This window comes from Phacochoerus africanus, chromosome 14, assembly GCF_016906955.1.
Source record: "Phacochoerus africanus isolate WHEZ1 chromosome 14, ROS_Pafr_v1, whole genome shotgun sequence".
Lineage (NCBI taxonomy): Eukaryota > Metazoa > Chordata > Mammalia > Artiodactyla > Suidae > Phacochoerus > Phacochoerus africanus.
In genome coordinates, this window is record NC_062557.1 from 16,125,015 (window position 1) to 16,151,481 (window position 26,467).

The following is a 26,467-nucleotide window of genomic DNA, read 5'->3' on the forward strand; positions in this document are numbered from 1 at the left end:
TATCTGCGGGTGGTCTGTTTTCTGAAAGAGCAGGGAGAAACAATAATTATTTGTTGGAAGGCTGTATCTCAGCTCTAAGTTACCAAACATGATTTATAATCTCCCAGGATAATGATCTGTCCACCTGTAATCTTGTCCCAACTTCCCTGGAGGAGACTGACAGGTCGGAGACTGTTTTTAAGAGTTTAGTTTGTCTTCAGTTGCACTCAATAATTCAGAGCTATTTGGAGTCGTTTCCTGAGTCAGGAGCCTTGAAACGGAAATGCCACCACCGTCAGGGAGAAGAGTGAACAAGATCAATACGAATTGCCCCCTCTGGGGAGGGGGTGGGGGGACATGAACCGAGCCACTCCGTGTCATGTCTGCATGACAATGTCCAAGGACTTTCCAGGACCGGACTACTGTCCAGGGTCGGAGCACTTAGCCGCCCTCCCGCCTGGGGCGGGGGGGAACACTGTGGCTTTGTTTGTTGTGCCGTGTGACGCCTGGCAAATCCTTTTATCGCCAAGACCTAAGACCACGAAGCAGGTCTTCAATCACCCTCCGAGACCAGGTGTATATCGTGTTCACGCATTTCTTTGGTGGGTGTAAGCGTGGCAATGTATAAAACTACCGAAGGCCTGGATACTCTTTATTGCACCTGCGAGGCTCTGTGGCGATATCCTGACACCGCATGAGTAAGAATTTGTCAGCGCATCGGTTTATACTGACTTCTTTATAGAAGACTGACAAGTTAGGAGCCTTTGAAAAAAGTTAATCTGTCTCATAGTGCGCCCAGTAATTCAGAGTATTAAGCTGAGGGCTCATTCCTTCCGTCCCCACACACGTATCTGCATTTCCTTTTCACTCTCAAGAATATGACTGACGATTAACATAAAGAACAGTCTTCCGGGAGTTCCCGTCGTGGCACAGTGGTTAACGAATCTGACTAAGAACCATGAGGTTGCAGGTTCGATCCCTGCCCTTGCTCAGTGGGTTAACGATCCGGCATTGCCGTGAGCTGTGGTGTAGGCCGCAGACGCGGCTCGGATCCTGCATTGCTGTGGCTCTGGTGTAGGCTGGCAGCTACAGCTCCGATTTGACCCCTAGCCTGGGAACCTCCATATGCCGCGGGACCGGCCCAAGAAATGGCAAAAAGACAAAAAAATAAAATAAAAAAATAAATAAAAGCTCATGGCTATTAAAAAAAAAAAAACAAAAAACAGCCTTCCTTACTCACCCCCAAAGCTGTTCCGGTAGCACATAGCATGAAGTTTAGAAGCACGGATTGTTTCTCCTGCTTTCATATGTAGCTTTTAACATGAGCTGTTTATTGGTCATCACATTACTTAAGGGTCAGGAATTCATTCTTCTCATAATGTGCTCCCAAATAGACTCATTAACTCTGCTATTATTTCTAAATTGATACATCCAGTCCATGCAAATCTCACTGGCGAAAGGGCACATTGAGCTGGCAGGATGCTCCAGTGTCACCACGGAGGGGCTGCTGTGTTTGGCACGTCTCTTTTTCCTCTGCCCAGCAGAGATGACAGACTTGGCCTCTGATACTCTGACCCCTTTCATTTTCGGTAGAGTTCTGGTGAGGAGGAGCTCCTGGCCGAACCAAGATTATCTGCCAAGAGTTCTGCATGTAAGAGTGATTCCAGACTTCCAGCCATTGACCAGACATCAGTGAAGCAGAAACATAAAAGCACCATGACTCCAAAGAAATCGGAGAAATCGGGCCCCAGCAAACCCCCTCCCGGTGAGTGGCAGGTTTAATGAAATTCACAGAATGTGACATCTCAGCATCGGAGATGATGACCACAACCCCTGGTTGGTCTGGAGTCCCCACGGGTGTTTTCCTCGTGGCTAATTCAGGTTTTGGAGCGTTTGATGATCTTACACAAATGATAACATTCAAATTTTCAGAGTAGCGCATCAGGCCAAGGAGGGGTGAACTATACAGAGGACATTTTTCCCTGTCCCCATTTTCTACGCACTCATTGGCTTTGTGTGGCACTGGCCAAGAATGGCTGGCTTTTCATCTTCCTCACCCTTCTGGGGGGACAAGGCATTTGGCCCCAGGTATCAAGTTTTATGACTCAATCCAGAGCTTGAAGAGCAGCTTTCAAAAGCATCTGAATGGCATAATTTACAGCCACGACAGAGAGTAATAAAGTCCTCCAGTTCTGGGCTTGTCCTCTCTGGGGAAGAACGGGGCTGGATAAATCCTCCCCTTTGTGCAATTTGGTAAATAATTCACTCTTGAGCTGCCTTTGAAGCAAAGACCAGTCCTTTGCTTGAGGCAGGAACAATTTAATTGTATCCAGAAAGGGGATAAATTCAACTGAAAAGTTTAGAGTCCCTCAGGCTCATCTTCATTGAAGCCAACATCTGTGGGACGAACTCAATTCCCCTGGGAAATGACGTCGAAGTTGGGACAACCAGGCAGAAAGGTCTGCCTTCTGCTTGCAGTGGAATGGAAATGATCCAAATTAACTGCCAAGGAATTCGTAAATAGCATGCAATTCATTTCAAGCCAAATCACAATGACTTTCTAATCCTAAATAGCTCCTGTCTTGCAACCACCCCATCCAGTTAAGTCTTAATGCATTTTTAGACAATGGTAGCTTTCACTCAGATTAACCACCCACATTTTATTGCTTTAATGAAGAAGAAGAAGAAAAAAAAAATCAAATTGACTTCTGAAATGATGTCCTTTCAGGCAAAGCCCCAGCTCTTTTTCCTTATTTAATTGGGGGGGGGGGTACTATCATCATTGTCAACAACTTCTCTTTTTTTTTTTTTTTTTTTTGTCTTTTGTTGTTGTTGTTATTGTTGTTGTTGCTATTTCTTGGGCTGCTCCCTCGGCATATGGAGGTTCCCAGGCTAGGGGTTGAATCGGAGCTGTAGCCACCGGCCTACGCCAGAGCCACAGCAACACGGGATCCGAGCCACGTCTGCAGCCTACACCACAGCTCATGGCAACGCCGGATCGTTAACCCACTGAGCAAGGGCAGGGACCGAACCCGCAACCTCATGGTTCCTAGTCGGATTCGTTAACCACTGCGCCACGACGGGAACTCCAACTTCTCATTTTGAAGACTTTTAGTAGGAATTATGTTTTTAATTCAGCTGCTTAAGAGTGATATTGGGCAGATGGGATCATTCCCCAAATATTTCCAAATACATGTTGTAATGTTATCGAAGTGAGGATGTTTTAACAGGAAAAAAAATGAATTTAAGTTTAAATAATGCAACTCCAGTCCCGCGATATAGTTTCTAGCCTTCTTGCCAAAACTGGGTAGCTGTTCTCGGGAGGCGCTTTGTCCTCTGTAGAGAGAACTCATTACAATGGACCGAGTAGGCCTATTCCATGATTTTGGTTTTATCTGATTAATACAGATGTTCTTCTGACGGAACGGAGTCCATATGGAACTTACAACACTGACAGAAAGGGAGAATTAACTCACTTTACGTTCTATGAAAGAGCAAATTTGAAGAATTACTAGGCTGGAAAGCACCAAGGTTTAGGCAGGAGGGCCGAGGTGGCAGAAAGATAACTCATTCATCCAGTAAGAAATGTCAGTTGTAGCAAAAGCAGTTCAAAACTACCAGCTTCAAATAATAATGATGATGATAACATAGATTTTAAAGCACCAGCCGTATCAGCCTACTATAGCTCTAGACCGTGTCCAGCCCCAGGCAGCCTAGGCACTGGGCTGTGGCCTGGCCATCCTGACCGCCCTGCTGATGGATGTCTGCTCCTACAGAAGCGGAATCAGTTCTACAGCAAATTGAGTTGATCATGTTAGCTAAAAGCAGGCCTTAGTGTGTTAAGATCCATTCATTTTACATGTGTAGTCTCACCCTCAGCGTTCCTTCAGCAGCCCAACGAAATAAGAGCCCAGGGACACAGCAAGAATTTAAGTAGCATCTATTCAGTTAAAGTTGAACAGTGATAGTGACAACTCAGGAAAATTCAGATAAGTACCCTGCTAGTATAGAAAAAGAGGGAGTTCCCATTGTGGCTCAGCAAGTTACAAACCCAACTAGTATCCATGAGGAGGCGGGTTCGATCCCTGGCCTCGCTCAGTGGGTTAAGGATCCCGCGTTGCTATGAGCTACAGTGTAGGCCCACAGCTACAGCTCCAATTCAACCCTGGGAACTTCCATATGCTGCAGGTGTGGCCCTAGAAAGCAAAAGAAGAAAAAGAAAAAGAGGATTGGGGACCTGAGTTAGCTGGACATATTGATCCAATTAACCAGGTAAATTCATTGGTTTCTGGAGTCTCCCCTAGTGCAAAGGGATCAGGGGTGTCTCTGGAGTCCTGGAATGCAGGTTTGATCCCTGGCCCAATCCCCAGCCTAGCACAGTGGGTTAAAGGATCTGACACTGCCACAGCTGTGGATGGGATCTGATCCCCAGCCCAGGAACTCCATATGCCAAAGGGCGGCAAAAAGAATTCATTAGATTCCTACCAAAGTTTTTTTTCACCTTTGTAAGGAAAAAGCATTTTCTCTAAAGCATTTTGGAGGCCATCCAAAGTTGTCAGTGAGTCACCAAAACTTCTTTCCATGTCAGACCTGAGTTCTGTGCAAAACTGAAGCATTAGAGCAGTGAAATCCCTTTGCAACATCTGCCTAATAGGCTACCCTTCCATACTGTGTTATATACCAGACTTTTCCTGAATAAATCCATACAGCTGGGGAATGTGGCTTAACTTACATGCAAATCTATGTAGTGATAATCCATTACAATTCTTATATGTGAACTCTCATCTGGAAATCCCTAAAACGGCTGTTTATAATAGAGGAACCATCAGTGCCCCGTACTAATAGATTTGTAACCGAGAAGGCATCAGATTTTCATTGTACTTCACACTCTATTAGAAGGAATTCACGCATTTTAAATTAATTCACATAGTGCACAGAACTGTTTCTAAGTGAGTTAGCTTGTGATGCTCCTTCTCTCTCTCCAGGCAGTTTTGGGCAAGTACTTTAGGGTCAAAATGCTGGAGTTTAGCCTCTGGGCCCCATTTCTCATTTGCTGTGGACCTTTGAGCAAGTAACTTCTCTGTGCCTCAGTTTCCTCATCTGTAGAATGGCAAAGCCTGGGAGTCAGAACAGAACAGACCTGCTGCGAGGGGGCTGAGAGGAATCGATGCTAAAACATCCGCTTAGCCATTACAACAGCCCCAACCCCCCAGCTCTCAATACGGGATAGCCTTAGAGTATCCAGCACAGGAGAGCTGTGTGCAGTAGGAATGGACTAGAAAATTTTTATTTCCTTGGCCTTCATGTTACTGCCTTCCCCTTAGTCTTTTTCCCTTTACCAAAAAAGCAGAATTGTGCTTTTAAAACTCCTAACACGAACGCAGGTACATTTTTACGGCATCCCCCAAACAAAGCACCCAACAGAAAAAGATGAATAAGCAGAGAGCATTCACCAAGCCAGAGATTTGCTCAGCCTCCAACAAGACATGGAACATTCAGGCAGCAAGTCAAGACCCAGCTGGGTCTGATGTGCAGGTGATTCAGAAATCCTGTTTCATAATCAAGGCGAACACGGATGCAGGGCGAGAAATAAGCCTGGCCAAGTTACCTATTCCTCTTTCACAAACAGAGAGGCTCGGGGATTAACCTTTACCCAAGTCCCTGTCTATCCCCAGGATCTGAGTCCTGTTGACCTGTCTGAATCTGTGGCAAGCAGAGCAGACAGCAGGCCCTGTGAGTACAGGGAGCTCTAGTGGCCTCCTGCCTGTTCCCAAAACCCTGCCCAGCCCCGTCCCGACCTGGAAAGGAGCCACCTCTGCTTTTCAGGACACACAGAGGCATCCAAAGGCCACTGTGCTGTGGGGTTCTGGCACCTGGAGGCCTAAAGCGCTCCGGCCCCCGGTGCCAGGCTCGTGGGAAACGAATGTGCCCTCTCCTGCCCTTCCCTCTCACCTGGAGCCCGGGCAGAGTCCCGCCAGTTATGTGCCAGGAAAACGGATCTGGATGAAGTCCGGTGAGCCTGCTTCCAAAATCTTGCCCTTTAAAACAAAGCCAAATGTTCTGAAATTATCTTCCCTTATTATTGAGTTCAGTGTTAGTCATTACCAGATTCCGATTTGCGGGAGTAGCAAAGGCCCTTCAGCCTCACAGTGGCTTAAGGTAGAGCTGTAGAACTAAGAAAAAGAACCTCAGATCTTAAACGATAGACAGCTAAGACAAGCAGGGTCTCTTTTGGATTGAGAAATGGTTATTTGAAGAGCAGCCTGGAAGATGTGTGAGAGCAAATCCCAAATCTTCATAACAGACCTTGCAAACAAGTTCCGTTAAAGATTTTTCTCTGAAAGGCGAGGTGTAATGGGTTTCCAGGCAAGTCCACTGACATCCAATAACTTTCCAAGCTATCTTCCCAATTAGAAAACAACCAACAGAAGTGAGTGCCCTCAGGAGTTCCCATTGTGGCTCAGCGGTAACGAAACCAACTAGTATCCATGAGGATGTGGGTTGGATCCCTGGCCTCACTCGTGGGTTAAGGATTCGGTGTTGCCATGAGCTCTGGTGTAGGTCACAAATGCAGCTTGGATCTGGCGTTGCTGTGGCTGTGCCGTAGGCCGGCAGCTGTAGCTCTGATTCAACCCCTAGCCTGAGAACTTCCATATGCCACAGGTACTGCCCTAAAAAGACAAAAAAAAAAAAAAAAGAAGAAGTGAATGCCCCATATTTATATAGTGAATCATAACTCTCAGTCCATTTATGGCAATACTTCTAAGACAGAGGGGCTCAGGGTGTCACAGAGCCAGGAATTTGAAGTTCTGGTTCAGATTCCCAGTCTACCACATACTAGCCCTATAAATGTAAACTGGCTCATCTCCAAACTCAGTTTTCTCCCCAGTAAAATGGAGTTATTACCAACCTCATCAGTGGACAGGAGGACTAAAATCCTGGGTTTAGACTGGGCTTTAGGTAAAGGTTGATCCCCAGTCCTCCCTCTAGATATGAAGCCTACTCCCAACACCATGTGCTGCTCCCAGGTTAGCATCTTTCTAGGAAAACAGCTCAACCAAAGAAATTTTAGTTTGAGATGGGAGAGGTTATAACCTGATTATTTAAATTAACTATATGGGAAGTTCCCTGGTGGCCCAACAGGTTAAGGATCCCAGCGTTGCCACAACTGCAGCTTGGGTTCGATTCCCTGGCCCAGGAAATTCCACATGCCACTGGTGCAGCCAGTGGCATTATCAATAAAGTCATCCATTTATCCAATATCTATGGGATGTTAGCAATACATTCAACCACCCCCAGTCTCAGGGTATATGGTGCCAGGGTCATCACCATCCATCACAGATTCATTCAGCTCTTTGGTATTCGCTTACTGCCTGCTTACCCGCCAGGCACTGTGATGGGTGTTGGGGATACAGAAATAAAACACAGGGGACCCGCCCTCCAGGGGCTCACAGCCTAGTGGGAGGGCAGGACACCAACACACCCCGAGCAAGGTAAGTTCTAAGAATTTGTCGGGAGGGGCAAGTAGATGAAACTCCCAAGGGAAAGGAGTATAGCCAGGGGAGGAATGCAAGAAAAAGGCACCCAGCCAGGAGGTTCTGCGGATGCAAAGGCATGGAGGAGAGAGAGAGAGAGAGGAAGAGGGGGAAGAGAGAGACGACCGACAGACTGACGGACATAGAGGAACCACAAAGATTCTAGGGCCTTGTGCCTCCATGTGTCCCCAGACTAGGAGCGGAGACATCACCTGAAAGTTTGTGTGAAACGCAAGAACCTCAGATCACCTCCCAGCCTCACTGCCTCAGAACCCATGTTTCACAAGATCCCAGGGAGATCCGTACACACATTTGAGTTGGAGAAGCATTGGTTTAGAGTCAGGCTACAAATTAGGAAGAGTAGACTATGAGGTCAACAGGTAGGCAAGGACCAGGCCTCCAAGGGCCTTGACTGTCCCTCGAGAGGCAACAGAGTATCTGATCTAAGCAGGGAAGTGATGTTGGCATGGTTAAAAGCTGACTGTACCAAGGAAAGGGGGCTGGCTGGGAGAGTGAGGGCAGCCAGAGAGAGGCTGAAAGACCAAACAAGGTGTAGCTCCTATGGATGCAGAGAGCAGAGAGAAATGAGAAGGGCTTAACCCTGAGTAAAAGCAGAGATGGGGCGGGGGGGGGGGAGGGCCTGGGCTGGAAGGATGTTTAAAGAAGAAAACCTGGCAGAACCTGGCGACTGTTGGGATGGGGATAAAGAAAAGGTGGAATCAAGGAGAACCTGGAGTTCTGGCCCAGAAAACCAGACCAGTGGTGGTTGCCTTTGGCAAGGCCGAGAAGCAAGAATTGGGTGGGGCCCATTCTGTGGGTGTCATCTTTGGGGAACAGCCAGGACAGCCAGGAGGAAGCACCTGGGGACCCAGGTCTGCTGCTGAGCAGACCACTCCTGGTCTCTGGAAGCCAAGGTCCCATAGTGAGTAAGAGGTGACGAAAACCACAAATCTGTCCCCTTCGGGAGCGGATAGAGTAAGAAGAGAGGTGATAAGGCACCTTGGGAAGTAAAAACAGTTAAGGGGTAAAGGGCTAAGACAACTACAGAGACAGGATCTGAGAGCCACTCCAGGAGCCCGAGGGAGGCGTTCACAAGGGAAGCAGTAGGGAGTGATGCCGGCTCCTACAAGAACCCTCCGTTGTAGGTCATGGTTTTCCCCAGGATGGAGGCCGCGATGACATCTCAGCCTCGGAGATGTGAGTTGAATTGAGGCATTTCCCAAGCTTCTCTGATGCTAAGACTCGCCAAGGAGGTCCTTAATAAAACACACATACCTGGTTCCGGTTCCTGGCCTGGTGCAACAGACTCTCCAATGAAGGCGCCTGCAAAGTGGTCTTTAAATAGGCTCCACAGGTGATTCTCATGGCAGAGGTTTGGAAAACGGTCTTATCGCCTGGCTTCTCAAACTTTAAAGATATTGAGAAACACCTGGGGACCTTGATAAACTGCCAGTTCCGCTTCAGTAGGTTGGGGTGGGCGGAGAGCCTGTATTTCTAAGCAGCTGCGGGTCTCAGGACCACCCTCAGAGGGGCGGGGCTAGAGAAAGCACCTGCCTCCTCCAGCAGGCGAGGAAACAGGTTCTGAGGAGGCAAGCCGTTGATCCAAGGTGACCCAGTTGGTGAGTGGCAGAGCTGAGAAATCTGTCATGCATGAGGGGGGCCGTATTCTGCCTCCAGCCGGGCCGGCAGATTGAGCGCGAGGTTAGGAACAAATCATTAACTCCACGTGGACACACACCCCCCGCCCCCATCCACCTGCTTCTCCCCCCTCGCTCGCTCTCCCTTCCCGTGAGCCCACCAGGATCTCCCTGCTTCCTTCTCGTTCGTCGAGCTTCCCCCTTGCAGCAGAAAGGCCAGATTAGGGCATGACCACAACCTCCCAACCTGGGGCAGCTGGAAGATCGGGGGAGAGAGCCCTACGTGAGTGAGACCCTGCAGCCACCATATGCTGCTGCCAGAACAGCTAATTAGACTGGCTGTGGGAGAGGAGAAGGGACCACGAGCTTCCACATGGGAACTTAGTGGGGAAGAACTTTCCTGCATCTGTCAGGAACGCCGGAGACGATAGGCTGGAAAGGGGTGTGATAGTGGTGCCATTTCCCCGGGCGAATTCCGGGTCTTCCGTGACTTTGAGACCCAAGTCAGATGCCTCCCGGGCAGGAACCAGGACGGCTGCCCCTAGGACACCTGCAGACATCACCCGCCCCCAAGAACGATTTTTGCGTTTCAATTCTTAATGTCCTTTCCCACCGTGAGTGCTGCCTCCTGACTGCTCTTTTTCTTTTGTGCAGGTGCCAGCAGCGAGCACCCCCTGTTCTGTGTTGAATATTCCCCTTACTGCTCCGTCTTTGCGTTCTCCCCTGTCCTGCAGCCCAATACCAATTGCTGCTGCCTCCTCCTGCCGCTTGTGCCACCCACACCCCCAGCGGCCCAGGACTCTGTCCCCCATCTCCCTCCAGTTTCCTTTCCCTCCTTCCTGAGCCCCACCGCCTCCCCGCCGGGCCCCATGCCCGAGTCCCCAGCAGCCCTGTGCTACTTCCCCATCTCCTGCCCCACCCCGACCGAGACCCCTGTGCTGTGCCTGCCCGGCCCCAGGAGGCCCAGTAAAATTTACCTCGTGTGGTAAGTCGCCCTTGGCAGGGCACACAGCACAGTGGAGGCCACAGGGGGCGGGGTGGGGGGGACTTCGAGCTTCCAGAAGAAGGCAGTTGGGTGGAAGGGGGGCGCGGGCAGAGGGCAGCGCTGTGAACAGCAGCAGGAGGTGTGGCGCGGGGAGCAGGAAGACGGGACAGCTGCCGCCACTTCACTGAGCCTGCTAGCACTTCAGGAGTGAGCAACCAATAAAATCCCACCATCTCTCGAGACTCATTTGATTTCTTCCCTTTTGTTCCGGCACCACCAGAAACCAAGCCGGCTCTTCCGTGTCTGATCACAGCCCCGGCTCGGTGACTGTGCACACCGAGGTGGCCCTGACCGGGTGGCCCCGGGGCGGGCCTTTGGGGAAGCACAGGCTGGATCTGAAAGCCCATTCAGAACCACATGGAGGAGGGACAAATTAAAGGGCTCCGTGGCTGTTTACACTTCGTTCGCTGACTACCTATTAGGCACTACATCTCCCCAAATCAAAAACCCCTACCTCCTGGGTCCCCCAATAAAACGTATTTATGGTACATAATTAGGCTTTAATTAAGATCCCCTCTTGGGATGCCAGGCAGCACACATTTCCAGCACACTCAGACAGGCCTATTATTTGCGATTGTACAGAAAGCTGCCTATTACACCAAGGCCACGCCAGCTCTTGTGATTAAGCTGTAATTCTTCCCGTGATCTAAAGAAAGTAATACATTTTTTTAAAAAAAGGCATCTCTTAGGCAGAATCTTGGCACCTCCTTGGCATCAAAGTCAAGATCGGGTGGGGGAGGGGTAAAGGTTCAGGAACCGTATTTCACCTTTCTTTTCAACTTTATCCAGAACCATGTCTGTGTATGGCAGGTGCTGTGAGGAAGTGAACAGTTATCAGGTGCATGGAATTAATGCAGACCGTCAAATGGACTCTGTTCTCAGTTGTCAGGGTCTTGTATAAATATAAGATTGCTACCTTTTTTCCCTCTCCTGGTCAAATTAAGAATTCTTCAGTCAACAGTCAGTGTCTCAGCACTGTCAAGAGAACAGAGGTGGACACCTTTTCTGTAAACAGCTGTTTGCTCTCCTTGTTCCTGGAGGCATCCCTTTGCCCAGATGCTAGAAGGTATGGGTTTTCTGTCCCCCAAAGCTAGCCATTGTCTTCCCAAAATTCACCCACTAACTTTAGGATGTTGTGTTGCCTGGCAGTGAAACTCCTGAACACAACTCCCTCCATTCTCTGCGAGGCAAAGGGCCTGTCCTACCACCTGGTGAGGAAGTTATCTTGCACCTTTCAGGGTAAATGTAACTTGGTCTTCTGGCAAATTGCTAAGTTTAACATGTCATGGTGAGGACCCTCTTGGGCCCAAACGTCTTGCTCATCTTTGGGAGCCCTCAGATCATTTCACAGCAAAGGCATTTGTTGAACAAATTACAAGAAAAAGAGTTGCTATTTACCTTTTGGATTTTATAAGAGGATTAAGGAAGAGAATTGGCAAGAATGACACAGGAAGGAAGGCTGACAAGTATGTTATTTTCAACCTATAAAGCCTGCACAACACATTTCTGGTCAAATTCAGTTCTCTCAGGGAAGTGGCTTCAGATATCCAATTATTATTAGCAGTAGTATTAGCACCATTTATGGTGAAGCAACAGCTACCATTTTTAGCAGCTAATAAGCACCACTGAGGCCATTTACATACATCATCGCGAAAGTTCACAATAACTCAAAAGATGGTTGCAGTTACTGTGTTCGCTGCCATTTCAAAATACCCAGAATCAGAGGACTCTGTCTGAGCTACCGGCAGTGTTTTCCTCACTGCCAGACCCAGTAAAACAGTCTCTGGTTTTTCAGCTTTATTACTTCAGTTTGCTGAGAACTCAATTAGAGGAGGTATGGTTATGGAAATCATTTTGGAAATCATTTAAGAGATGTGCTGCTTGGAAGAAAGCACTTTTTTGAACAAGAAAGCAAAATAACCTGTTATCTTAAGTCATCTTGGGTGTTCAGCACAAGAAAAAAAAAAAATGTTCCGCTTCTGCCATTCCCCGTAGTTTCAGCTGAAGGCATCTTCTCAAGCCCTGCCAATCACATGAGGCGATTATTAGTTGTCCTGCAGGAGAATTTGGGGCAACACGCAGGCTGGCTAAGACATGGGGGTGCTCATCCTTAAGGAGCTCACAGTCTAGTTGGAGGGAAAAGACACACGCCTTAGGCAGTTCTGGAATATTTAAGGGTTAAAGGCCATAAGAACCCTGCAAGTTCGAGCCAAAGCAGAGTCCAAGCAAACTCAATGGACAGAAAACTGGAAGCAGACCTTAAGGGACCTGCTGGCTGACCCAGGCCAGTGCAGGCTTGGGAAGACTGGCCCTCTGGGAGGGAGCATCACTCCCCTAGAGGGGGTGGGGTGGGGTGGGATGGGGTGGGGTGGAAGGGTGCACTGTGGGCAGGTGTGAAGTGCCGCAGCCTGGGCTCTGAAGGACATTTCTGAATAGCCTGGGAACCCAAACGCCTCGTGACAAGGACCTCTGGGGCAGGTCCTGAATACGTACTGGACTTGGCCGGTGCCCCAAGCTTGCGCCTTCCCTTGTCCTCCCTCTGTTTCGTCCTCGGTAAATAACAACCCTGCTGCTTCCTCGACCATCAGTCAGGCGCAAGGCAGGGGCTGGAGAGGGATGTGGCCGCGGGTGATGGGAGAAACCTCAGGACTGGAGGGACACAGCTTCTGGGGCTGAGAAAGGGCCTCCTCTCTTTGCTCTGGGCCAGGTGCCTTCTTGCAAAGCCCTTGATCCCTCTGTCTCACCCTCCTCTCTCCCAGCTCTTAGTGAAATCCTGTCTAATCACCACCCTATACCCTCCAAACAATATATTCTCATTTTCTGGAGAAATCTCTCCTTTCTGTTCATGCCCACTATCCCTCTGAGCTCTGGGCTGAGCTCGTCACCAACGAGCCCTACACCGGAACCCACACCACTGGCAGCTCCCACTTCTAGTAAGTTCCCTGCGGAAGACACTATCCTTTGACCTAGAGCCCAGCACCCACTGCCTCTCCTAAGAGGGCCTGTCCGGGAAAGCAGGCGGTACCCGATCATCGTACCAAACCAGGCTTCACAGGCTGCCGAGGAAAACTTTCATCCCTTTCCTGAATCTGGATGAAAACTATTCATGCAACGAAAACTTAACACCGCAGAACAGAAATCCAGCCGGTCCCTTCCCGGCTTTACCCCCATTGCCTGCTGGCCACGGCTATTTGTGAAATTTCTGAACTGTCCAAAAGGCGGATGGGCCAGGCAAATTCTCTTGGAAACTTTTAGTCTAGAGAATCAATTTAACTGTGTGAACTCAAGAAATTGTCAGGATGCATGGAAAAATAACAAAATCCTTTCCCCAAGGAAGAAGAAACTTGAGATGACTCATACCAGTTAGCAACCTAATCCAAAATGTGAATTTTTAAAAAACAAATTGGGACCTCAATCCGCCTCTGTGTTCCAGTTACCATCTTCCTGTGAGTGTATCAAGCCAGCCCAGCAGTGGGTAGGATGTAGGCAAAAAAAAAAAAAAAAAAAGGTATATGGTCCACAGATGCTTGGAACCTTGGCCACGTTAGCTGCTAATAAACCACCTGCGGATCTGACTAAAGCAGGTGAAAAACAGGCTGTGATTCCAACTTGGACGAGGGTGTGGGATACAGGCCCTGTGTGTCCCAGAGGGAGAAGGCTCTTGACAGTCGTACCAACAGGTCATCCCATCTATTAAACTGGAAGCTAGAAACTTCTTAGCAAAAGGAAACACCCCCTACGGACCCCACGCTGCAGGTGTTACAGGTGCTCATTCATGAAAACAACCTCGTGAAATAGTATCATTTCCATGTAACAGGTGGGGAAACTGAGGCTTCTAGAAGTGATTTGTCCAAACTCTCATGTCTATAAGGTCATGGAACCAGCTTTCCAACCCGGCTCTCCCCTGACCCCCAGGGTCTATTCCCTTAACTGCCTTTGCCCTTTGAGCATTCTTTATACCGAAGATGCTTTCCCATCAAAAACCAATTATTGAAAAGATTTTGCCTCTTTCAGCAGTCCCGGCACCACAGATTTTATCGAGGACGAGGAGGCCAAACCTGGGGAGACTGACAGTCAGCCCAGACATGCAGAGCCCACGAGTGTGTGGAGACAGAAGCAGACAGAAGCTGCAGCTGCCTGGGAAGGCGCCGGCCCTCAGGGGAGCAGGTAAGGACCGTGGCTTGCACATCTCCTTCCTCAGCGAGATGGACTTGTGCTGTTAGCTGGTGATCTCCCTGTGGTTTTTAAACACTGGAGGTTTTATGCGAAGAGTGGACCTTGGACTTCCCTGGTGGCTGAGGGGGTTAAGGATCCAGCATTGTCACTGCAGCATCCTGGGTCACTGCAATGGCTCGGGTCTGATCCCTGGCCCAGGAACTTCCGCATGCTTTGGGCGCAGTCAAAAAAGGGGGGCAGGGAGCTTACAAGAAAATACCTAAAAGATTTTTAAAAGCAAACTACTGGATCTAGTTTCCTTCTCCAAGGGAGGCTGGTGGGAAAAGCAGGGCGGGGGAGTTTTTAATGTTTCTCTCCATTACTGTGTAAGGGTGACTATGCGTGGCCTTGAGGGGATGCTCGCGGTTAGGCTTCAGAAGAGGTTAGGTGGTGGGGGAAGGTGATGGGGTCGGGGTCAGGGCAGGGGGTGGAGAAGCTGTCTCCAGCTCTGGGGATGCCTCACTTGGCCACAATTCCCACCCATCTCCCACCTGCTCTGCGGACGGCAGACTACTCACCTCCCGCAGAGATCTTCTCCCCTCTGATCCAAGGCATCAAGATCTTAACATGTAAGAAATGCGTTCCCATCGTGGCTCAGTGGAAACAAATCTGACTAGTATCCATGAGGACATGGGTTGGATCCCTGGCCTCGCTCAGTGGGTTAAGCGTCCAGCGTTGCCATGAGCTGTGGTGTAGGTCACAGACATTGCTCAGATCGTGTGTTGCTGTGGCTGTGGTGTAGGCTGGCAGCTAGCTACAGCTCTGATTGGATTCCTAGCCTGGGAACCTCCATATGCCACAGGTACGGCCCTAAAAAGACAAAGGAAGGAAGGAAGGAAGGAGGGAGGGAGGGAAAGAAAAAGAAAGAAAGAAAGAAAGAAAGAAAGAAAGAAAGAAAGAAAGAAAGAAAGAAAGAAAGAAAGAAAGAAAGAAAGAAAGAAAGAAAGGAGAAGGAAGGAAGGAAGGAAGGAAGGAAAGAAAGAACGGAAGGAGGGAGAGAAGGAAGGAAGGAAAACGAAAGAAAAGAAAAGAAAAAGAGAAAGAACATCAAAATGAATAGATGCTTTATTTCAAGACACTGGTTTGGTGGCTGGTATGGCGGGTACCTCCTCCTCCAGTCCTGAGCATTCCTCCTAAGGCCCATGCCATGCTGCCTGCTAAGGACATTGTCCTCTCCTTTGGTGGCAGAGGGAAGGAGGAACAGGTCCTAAGGAGTCCCCTTAGGCGTTCGAGGAAAGTGACACTCTACAGCGAACCTTGCCAAGGACCTGTTCTTCCCCTTGGGGAAGCCACTGAGCATCAACTTCCTTACCACCCAGGGAGCACGGCAGCCTTTATTTTAAAATGGGATGTATCCTGCGGTGGACACCTGTAAATACAGAGCATGTATTTGGACGGCTTGAAGTTAGGGGCAGTCAGAGCATGTGTGAACCTGCAGCAACTAGATGTCCATGGGCCCCCAGGGACCTAATGTCTCCCGTCGGCAAGGGCAGACTTACTTCTGACTCCAGCTCTTCCTCCTCCCAGCGGGGGAGGTGGGCAGTAGCCAGTCGGGGTTACAGTTCCCTGGTCTTACGATAAGGGTAATGAAATCTACCTCATCGCATTTGATGATAGCTAAAGGCAATAACATTCTGCCCAGCACTTGAGTACAGTGGGCACCCGACCACTGTTAGCTTCTCTCCTGCCATCTCCCCACCTGTCCCCAGTCATCTTCTAGAACACGATTTGACAGGTGAGGTTCCCCACACATCAAACATTCATAGACCCATGAGGCTCATATAAGCCTCCACCTGCACCCAGAAGACACCTTCCGTTATCTTAAGATTTACAGAAAATGTGTCCCAATCTTCTGTTTTCCCCAGGGCTCCTTATCTTCCCCCAATTATTCCCTCTCTTTAGTTCTTTTTCTCATGTTCTAAAGTGGTTTGCATTAGGAATTCCTTTTGTGGCACAGTGGAAACAAATCCGACTAGTGTCCATGAGGATGAGGGTTCAATCCCTGGCCTCACTGAGTGGGTTAAGGAGCCAGTGTTGCCATGAGCTATAGTGTAGGTCACAGACAGGGCTCAGATCCCGCATTGCTGTGGCTGTGTTGTAGGCTGGCAGCTATAGTTCCGATTCAACCCCTAGCCTGGGAACTTCCATATGCCACTGGTGTGGCTCTAAAAAGCAAAAAAATAAAAACGAAGTGGTTTGCATAAATTGGACTAGGAGCCAGATGTTTGGGAGGTAATGTATAGAAAGCTCTTACAAATCCATATGAAAAACATGAAAGACCTCATAGGAAAACTTGGACAGAGGCATAGCAGACAATTTCACAGAAGAAGAAATAAAGGCAGTTAGTAAAGTTTTTTTGGGGGGTGAAGGTTCAAGCTCACTCAGTAATAAATGTACATTTACATGAGATGAATTCGGCCCACCATATTGGCTAAGACTTAAAATAATGCTCAATACTGGTAGTGAAACTAATAGCATTTCTGGACACCGATATGTCAGATGCTATGCCAAGCCCTTGGCATGCATTCCTGGTGACACAGCTGTGAGGACACAGCTTTCATATACTACCTGCAGGGTAACTTGGTACAAACTGGAATTTGGCAACATGTATCAGCGTCTTGAGAAAGCTCGTATCTTTTGACCTTGCAGGTCCACTCCTGTAAATCTATTCCAAACAAATACAATGTGTAGTCAAAGAGACATGAGCAAGGACATTTATCACCATGTAATCTGTGGCAGCAAAACCTCAAAGCAATCTACATACCCAACAATAGAGGAAAAGTTAAACAAACTATGATACATTTATATAATGTACCCTTATATATAATTATTATCATGTTCTTAAAGAATAATTAATGGCAGGAGATAACACTCACAATAAAATGTTTAGGAGTTCCTGCTGTGGGGCAGTGGATTCAGAATCCAACTATAGTGGTCAGGTCGCTGTGGAGGTGTGGGTTCAATCCCCAGCCCGGTGCAGTGGTTTAAAGGATCTGGCATTGCCACAGCTTTAGCGTAGGTTACAGCTGTGGCTCAGATACAATCCCTGGCCCAGGAACTGCCACAGGCCACAGGTGAAGCTATTAAAAAAAAGGGCGGGGGGGAAGCAGGACATAAAGTTGTCTATGCCCAAATATCCCAATTTTGTTTTTTAAAACAATATTTCTAGAGAAGAGCGCCCTGGGTTGTAAATTCAAATGTCTTCAGGGAACTGGCAGGTACAGCAGGAGAAATATGTAACACGGCTGTGGGGCCTGTGGTCAGCGAGATATACTCCACCTAAAGGCAGTTTAACTCAGTGTCCAAATGCTGAGGCAACATGAAATTGCAAGATGAGAATGGCCCAGGGCCTTGAGTTTGCACCCCACCCCTGAATTCCAGAACAGTAGCAGTGGTCATCGGAGTTCTGGCTATTGGGTGATTTTTACTTCTTCTTCATCCTCTTCTGTATCTTCCAGTTTCTACAGTGAACACCGACTCCTTTTATACAGAGAAAAACAGAAAGTCTATGGCTATCAGAAACCAGGGTAGCGCTGGCCAAGCCCACGAGGAAGTCTAGATCAAAGACAGGGTCTCAGGGCCGAGGGATGCTTTTTCTGGTTTGACCTCGTGGCACCTAGAGCTCAGTTGCACCTGGCTGGACTCTTGGAAATGCAGGCACTCCACTCACAGCTGGAGCCCTTGCAGGGCCTGGTCTGTGAATAGCACACCCTGGGCACCCCAAACTGGGGCTTTATTCACAGGCCTAGGGCTTTGAAACCTGCTCCCTATTATATAGACATAAGAAAAAGGGTTAAAATAGCATAAATACAGAATGGCACAGTCTGCCACCTCTAGGAGATACACACACACACACACACCAGGGACTGAATTTGGAAGAGGAAGGCTGTTGTGACAAGGAAGGATGGAGACGCAGTCCCCGGGGTGTTTCAGGAACCCACAGGAGCTGAAGGGCAGCCCTTAGCCTGTGACTTCTCCTGCCCCCGAGGCCATGTCACCAGGTGACAGCTTGGTGGCTTCTGTGAAATAAACCATGGTTCCTGTTATTTCTAGTTTCTGATTTTCAGAAGCCACTATAGCTGATTCTTTGGCCTGATAGCTGTCTCCCAAAATCTGAACTTCTCAGCACTCAAGGCAGGGGGGCAGCTCTGTGTGTTCGGGGCACGACCAGAAGATTCAGGTTCCTGCAGTTGTTAGCTAATCCCTGAGGCCTTTCATCAAATTCAAGATGAAAAGTAGGAGTTCCCGTCGTGGCTCAGCAGTTAACAATCCAACTAGCATCCATGAGGTCACAGGTTCAATCCCTGGCTTTGTTCTGTGGGTGAAGGATCTGGCGTTTTCGTGAGCTATGGTGTAGGTCGCAGGCGTGGCTTGGATCCTGCGTTGCTGTGGCTGTGGTGCAGGCTGGCAGCTACGGCTCTGATTCAGCCCCTAGCCTGGGAACCTCCGTACGCCACTGGCGTGGCCCTAAAAAGCAAAAAAAAAAAAAAAAAAAAAAAAAAAAAAAGCAAAAGTAATCAACTGAAAATCAACCGAAGCCTGTACTTCCGAATTGTCTATATTACTTTTCCTCCCCCCTCCCCCCCAAAAAATTGTCAGGAGAATTCAAATCGTCACATGGTAACAGTTGTTCCTGAAAAATGCAATCAGCCCTGTCCATGCCCGCATGGCCACAGGCAAATGCCCAGAACATCCTGGAATTGCAGCTACTTCTCTTGCTGGGGTTTATAAAACCCACAAGGTGCCTGATAGGAAAGCTTAACTGGTTTCTAGAGGAGCTGATGAGTAAAGATTCTCCCTGTGTCCCCGAGTGTCCCATACAGTTAATAATAAAAAGAGGCTCAATACAAGAGGCTCAAGCCACTGCTCCCTGGGAGGCACCTCGATTAAACTGAGTCCGTATCGACCCAGCCCCCAGGAAGATGAGCATTTCACCTGCCCGCACTGTTGCGGCAAGGCCTTCCCGAACCTGTGGGGTCCTGTCCACCCTATACAGGGACCTGCTTTAGAAACCCAATGGTAAGGACAGCAGTGCCTCAGCAGATCCTGCGGGAGAGCAGAGGGGGGTGGCTGACGGCAGGAGGGAACACAGAAAAGTGGGATCAGGCTCAGGGTCCTAGCCACACCGAGAGGGTTAAAAACCCTCTACAGTGTGCACTTGCGCACACACACACACACACACACAATGAATGAAATTTCTTGTTTTCACCAGGACGTTATTAGTCCAGCCAGTGTCTTCAGGAGCAATGCAGGGTAGTGGTTATGAAGACACACTCCAGCATCAAGCAAACTGGAGTTCAAATACTCAGTCCGTCACTTACTAGAAATATGATCTCGGGCAAGTTAGGTGACTTCCTAAGCCTCAGTGTCCTCACTTATGATGAGGGGTGGTTGTGACACCTGCTCCCCAGGGTTGTGAGCCTCAATGCGTGTATGTAACAGTTAGTATGGTGGCCTCAGTAGCCCACATTCATTATTTCTATAAGGCAAGTTTTTTTTTTCTTTTTATGGCTGCACCTGCAGCATATGGAAGTTCCCAGGCTAGGGGTTGAGTCAGAGCTGTAGCCTCCGGCCTATGCCACAGCCACAGCAACTCAGGATCTGAGCCACATCTGTGACCTACCCCGCAGCTTGCAGCAACACCAGATCCTTAACCCAGTGAGTGAGGCCAGGGATCAAACCCGCATCCTCATGGGTGCCAGTCGGATTCTTAACCTGCTGAGGCACAATGGGAACACCCTTTCTTTTTTTTCTTTTATCCCCCCCCCTTTTTTTTTCTTAAAAGGCAAGTTTTGACCAAATGATTTCACCAATAAGAATTCCTACCCATTTGGGCAGTTAACCTCTCTCCTCTTTCCACTTCTGCTCATACTTTAGATGCAGGGGGCCACGGAGAGGAAGACTGTTATAGCCCGAGGCTGCAAATTGACTGGGGGCTAGTGGCAAAGAGCAGATAATGATTTCATGAGAGGGTCATGATTTTAATTTGCATTGAGTAATACCTGCAACCACGGTCATCCATCTAACTGGGCACCCACTTCTAGAGCCTTCCTCCCAACCTGCCAAAGGAGACTGTACGTTTGCTAAGATTTTGTAAAGCTGTGCGGGAGGCAGGAGTGTCCTGAATGTGTATTGACTGAACTGGGATGAGAAAGTACTGTGGCTTTTGTAGATGTCAATCCAGGAGTGCTGGTTTTCCTTCTCAATAAATACTGGGATGAAAGCCATCATTTGTGAGATTTTTACCCATTATCAGTCCTAACCGACATGCGGCTGGACAGTCCCCCCAAAGCTTCTGCAGAAAGGCTCTGTATCCCTCAGGGCCACCCCCTTTCCCCCAGCCTGAGCTCCACAAATGCACAAAAGCGAGTTGGTAGGCAGTAAAACAAAGCTAACCCTACTCTGCTCCTTTAGTATCTCTTGCCATGGTGACCGTGCCTATTTCCCGCTCCAGAGCTTGTTTACTGCTCTAAGGGACTCTCACCCTTGGTGTTAGATGTCCTTCATCCCTGAGCGCTGACAGTAAAATGACCAGCTTGTCTCTTCTCAATGCAGATCCAGTAGCTCAACAAGAAGGCCTAATGTGGGCAAGTGACACCAAGCTCAAGAGGCCACCTCGAGAGAGAAGAAACTTAGTCCCATCCTTGCAACTAATGACGGTGACCAAGAACACCCCCGAGAGAGCCAGGAAAGGAGACCTGAGTGCTCTTTCCCAGAATGAGCCACATCCAGCCCCACCCCAGACCTTCCAAGGAGCACGTGGTCCCCCAGTGCTGAATGAGTCCCTGGGGCCACCACCCATGACCACTGCCTTGGGAGGGACGAGGAGAATGGCGTTTCAGTTCAGAGATGAAGATTTTTATTCCATTTTATCCTTAAACCCTGGAGGAGAAAATGATGATACCGAAGAGGAAACCCAAGTAGAGGAAGAACTTCTGTTGGCCGGTATGCACCTGCCCCGTTCTCCTTCCATTCATAAGAGAAGTAGATTTCTTGGGACCTCGGCCACCCAGTCCAAAAATAAAAATTTCAAAGACAGTCTTGCAAGTCACAGAGTTAATTCCATAAGAAGAAGTGAGTGCAGTCATGACTCATCAAGAATAAGCAACAGCATGGAGCCAGTGACAGAGCAGCCTTCCAACAAGCGAAGGATTTTCCAAGACCCTGGGCAGCCCAACGAGGGGTCTGCTAAAGAGAAAGACAGCAGTGATGGGGAATATGAGAAAAAGACCTTCCCCTCATGCGATGCCAAATCCCAGCCCAGTCTGGATGATGACCTCAATGCTGAAAACGTATTTAGTGATGGTACATCTTCAGAAGACAGACTTGGTACCCATGATTATGAGAGAGATTGGCAAGCCTATTTAAATGAATCCAGTAATTCTCTTGACTGTTTTCTTGCTGGTAGACCAATAGCTCCAAGAGCATCAGTGAACTCCTCCTATACCACTCCTGGATCATTCATGCATTCTGCTCTGAGAGATGATACTCCAGTAGACCCGTCAATGTCACCTACCTTAGTTCCCAGTCCAGACTTGGAAGGACACTCCAGGTTTAATGTTCGCCGACCACTGTCCCCCATTAGAAATGGGAATCTATTTGCCAGTGCTGAAAACCACAGTTCTTTTCTAGTAAACAGTGCACATGAGTTTGACATCAGGGGAGCAGAAGATATTACCTTAACGAGCCAATCCCAGGAGGCTCCATCATGTACACAAGATCCCTTACTAGATCCTCAAAGCAGCTTATCCTTGGTGGAGGCTTCCAGCTCCTCTCAGCCTAGAGAGAACTTACGAGGCCACTTGCACGTGCCTGGGTCCCTGCAAGAAAATACACCTTTCACTTCCTTTGCATTGTCGGACTCCCCAAACCAAAATGACAACAGGAGCAGAAGGGAGGGCTCTGGCTTCAGAGATGCAAAAGAAGCCACTAAGATAAAGGCAGACCCTGAGAAACTCAAGAAATTACAAGAAAGGTGAGGAAGTTTCATAATTATATCTATACGCATGTATGTTTTTAAACTCCATTTCTCTAACGCCAAACTAAGCAGGGCTTTCCTTAGAGAGTCGTAGGAATTTTAACTCACCGATAGGCCCTTTCTTGACATTCCAATGACTGCTTATTTGAAGAAAATTGTGTATTTGGTTGCTTTTAAAATATATGCATCTACAAAGAAAAGTTCCGTGTTCCAGTCCAATTTCTTTAGTATCCCCCAAGGTGTTTTTTCCTTGAATACGTTGCCTTTAACAAAGGTGAGTCTGCCCGATTGAAGGGCTTCTGACTGCTACCCAGGGCTTGCTCCTCTCCCCAGCAATGAGAAACCAAGACTTTTTTTTAGGAAAATGTTGCTATAGCCCCAGAGGACAAGCCACTGAGCCCTTGAAGTCCACCAGCTCTCCCTCGTGAGACTCTGTGCAAATCCAACCAACAGGTCTAGAATTTGAATCTTCCAAACCATGAGGCTGGTCCCAAACCGTTACCATAGTTACCTCAGTTCTCTGAAGGGTGACCACTGCTTCCATTTTCTGTGCTCTTTTCTCATACAAGAGAAAGAGAGGGGGGAAAAAAAAAAAAAAAAGATCTTTTTTTGAACTGTTCCTTTCCTGGGAGATGATGTGGGAATATTTCACAACGCTGAAATGGGTTGCTTTTTAAAACCATCATTAAACATCAAGTCAGGATCCGACCCCTTCCCTTAGGATAGGTGTGACCTTGCCCTGATACTGGCTCGTGGATCTGGAAAGTGACTCATTGAATGCCAGCCCTCTTTTGTTCGTGTTAGAATGGCGCCCTGGGCTGTTAGTTATCCTCCTGATATTCATTTGCCAGTGGGAAAATTCCATGGCAGTGAATTAGAATGCAAAAAGGAGGAAAAGATAGGACTTGGAACCCACTTCTATATCTATTACCTGACTTCAGGAATGAAGTAACTTCCTGGTTAGCAGCATGTTTTGTTTTGTTTTGTTTTGCTTTGTTTTTTTCCTTATCAAACTACCAAAAGACCAACCCAAGATAAAGAGCCAAAAGGTCTCACACCCATCCATCGTCACCCACTCAAAATTACATCTTCAAACCCACTTGTCAGGGGTCTGGACTTCCACCACCCCAAAGAAATGCCTTTGGGCTAACAATGATCTCTTTCGAAAATGCACCCACTTCTAGGTATAGTAATGCATTAAACAGCTACTATTTGTGTACTTTATCAGGCACTCTTTTTTCCAAATACAATAAACCTTATGCTTTTCTTATTATTTCAAAAATATTCATTTTAGGAATCATTAAAAATATAAACTTAGGGAGTCCCTGTAATGGCTCAGCAGTAATGAACCTGACTAGTACCCATGAGTATGCAGGTTCCATCCCTGGCCTTGATCAGTGGGTTAAGGATCCTGCATTGCTGTGAGCTGTAGTGTAGGTCACAGACATGGCTTGGATCTGGCATGGCTGTGGCTGTGGCGTAGGCTGGCAGCTGCAGCTCAGATTCAACCCTTAGCCTGGGAATTTCCATATGCCATGGGTGTGGCCCTAAAAAGACTAAAATAAAATAAACTTAAAAGAAAAATCACCAGTAACGCTGTAATCCAGAGATAAGCACTGTTAAACTTTGTTTTCGATCTTTTAACTTTGCATATAAACGCAATTTTTAGTAAACATTGCTTCCTATCTTATAATATACCTTGTTTTTAAGATTTCAAGCCCATTTCTCAATGCCACTTACACTCTTCAAAATTTTCCTGTCATTAGTTAAATACATACAATAACATACACTCTAGAGACTTAGAAACAGAACACAACGTGGACATCCCTGTGCCACCATCCAGCAAAGAGGACATCCCTGGGGCCTCTGAGCCCCTCACCCACCCTGACACCTCATCTCTCCTTCAGCTCCTCCCTCCCAACCTCCTAGCCGCCCCCCCCCCCCCCGCCCCGCTGGAAACCCTTCTTACATGGCAATTATCATTCCTTTGCTTTTTACTTTATTATTGTTGGAAGATGTTTGCTTGATGGTTTTACCACATGAGTATATGCGCTCCTAAATAACATACTGTGTATATTTTTGAATCCCATAGAAATGTTTCCTGTTATTTTTGAACTCTGTAGAAATGGAATATCTGTTCTTCTGTGACTGGCTCTCTCCCCTTACTCTGTTAGCCAGATGCCTCCTGGTTGGTACTTGTTGGCTTTCTTTCATTTGCTTCCACCACTATGGACGATTCCATTATATGAATCTACCATAAGTTAGCCCTTCTCCTGCCAATGGACATTTGGGTCCTTGACTGCACACAGTGCTGCACCGGCACTCTTGCAAACATCTCCTGATGCCCATGGGAGGAATCTCTTTAGCATATTTATGCAGGAGTGACCTGCCAGCCCGGTAGATGGCAGGGCTTCCGCCATTCAAGTAATGCCAAAGGACTCACCAGCAGAGTACACTGGCGGACGTACCTGTCAGCACCTGTATTGACTGGTCTTTCGAATTTTTGCCAGTTGGATGGGAGTAAAATGATATTGTGGCTTTATTTTACATTTTCTGTCTTTTCTTTGGGGGGGGCAAACCCTCGGCCTGTGGAGGGTAGGGGTCCAATTGGAGCTGTAGCTGCGGGCGTATGCCACACACAGCAATGCAAGGTCCAAGTCATGTCTGTGACCTACACCACAGCTCATGGCAATGCCAGATCCTTAACCCACTGAGCGAGGGGTCAACCCTGCGTCTTCATGGATACTAGTCAGATTTGTTTCTACGGAGCCACGACAGGAACTCCCTAACTTACATTTTCACGACTAGTAATGAGGTTAGGTATTTTGCTGGTTTTTTAAATGAACTTTTGTCTTTCCTCTTCTATAAAATGCTTATCTCTGTCTCCTGCCCATTTGTCTTTTAGAATATTTTTCCTTTATTTCAAAGACCCTTTACATGTTCTGGCTACTAATCTGATCCTTTGACAGTTATGGGAAATATTGGAAAATAGCCTTTCCCAGTTAATAGTTTGCTTTCTTCTTGCCTTTTTTTTTTTTTTTTTTTTTGCCTGTGGCATGTGGATGTTCTGAGGCCAGGGGTTTAACCCAGGCCACAGCAGTGACCCAAGCCACTGCAGTGACAACACCGGATCCTAAACCTGGGAATTCCTCTTGCTGCTTTTAATGAAAATAAATTCTTAATTTTAATGTAGTCAAGTGTATCCATCTTCTTTATGGATTATGATTTGTGATTCACATCTTGTCTTGATTAAGAACTGCTTTGCTCACCTGGGGTCATTATGACATTCTTTCTAGTTTCTTCCCAAATCTCTACAGTTTTAATTTGTAGGCTTAGGACTGAACATGAAATGACTTTTGGACCTGAGTGTGAAGCGATGTTTATATATGATGTGAGGTGGGCCTTGTGATCACCCAGTTGTCCCAGGATCTCTCTCCCGCTGAACTGCAGAGCCTGCTCTGTCATAAGGCCCAAGTGTATGCAGTTCCCTTCATGTCTCAGCAGTTAACAAACCCAACTAGTATCCATGAGGACGCGGGTTCGATCCCTGGCCTCACTCAGTGGGTTAAGGATCCAGCGTTGCCATGAGCTGTGGCGTAGGCTGCAGACTGGAGCTCGGATCCTGAATTGCTGTGGTTGTGGTGTAGGCCGGCAGCTACAGCTCTGATTCAACCCCTAGCCTGGGAACTTCCATCTGCTTCGGGTGTGGCCCTAAAAAAAAAAAAAAGCAAAAATAAGAAGTGTGTAAATCTGTTCAGGGCTCTCTATTCTGTCCTATTGGTCATTTTTGGTTTTCCCTAATCTGGTACCACATCTCAATGACTGCAGCTTTTTAAATTTTGATAACTAGTGGCGCAAAGTCTCTCTCCCTACTCTGTTCCTTAAGGGTCCTGAACTATATACATTTAAGAATCACATTGTTGGGATTTTCATTGAAACTGCACTGAATCCACAGATTTTTAGGGAGAGAACTGACATCTTGGAGATACTGTCTTTCTTTGATAAACATAGCAGAGCTCTTCTTTGGTTTGTGCCCATAATGAGAAAGGATGATTCTGTTCCTTTTCATTGAACTTCC

General features: G+C 47.7%; 1 protein-coding gene and 1 long non-coding RNA gene across 3 annotated transcripts in view; one reads left to right on the forward strand and one right to left on the reverse strand.

The window, feature by feature from the left end:
- Positions 1–26,467, forward strand: part of MARCHF10 (membrane associated ring-CH-type finger 10) — a 77,026-nt gene that overhangs the window by 27,906 nt on the left and 22,653 nt on the right. The window contains exons 3-5 of the mRNA XM_047757974.1: positions 1,573–1,744; positions 14,211–14,363; positions 20,967–22,386. Of these exons, the coding sequence (XP_047613930.1) occupies positions 1,573–1,744; positions 14,211–14,363; positions 20,967–22,386 (1,745 nt within the window). The remainder of the gene's footprint in view (positions 1–1,572; positions 1,745–14,210; positions 14,364–20,966; positions 22,387–26,467) is intronic.
- Positions 17,467–26,467, reverse strand: part of LOC125114602 (uncharacterized) — a 29,262-nt gene continuing 20,261 nt past the window's right edge. For both annotated transcript variants that reach the window (XR_007131859.1, XR_007131860.1), the window contains exons 2-3: positions 22,090–22,231; positions 17,467–17,891 (exon numbers count right to left, since the gene is read on the reverse strand). This is a non-coding gene — a long non-coding RNA (uncharacterized LOC125114602). The remainder of the gene's footprint in view (positions 17,892–22,089; positions 22,232–26,467) is intronic.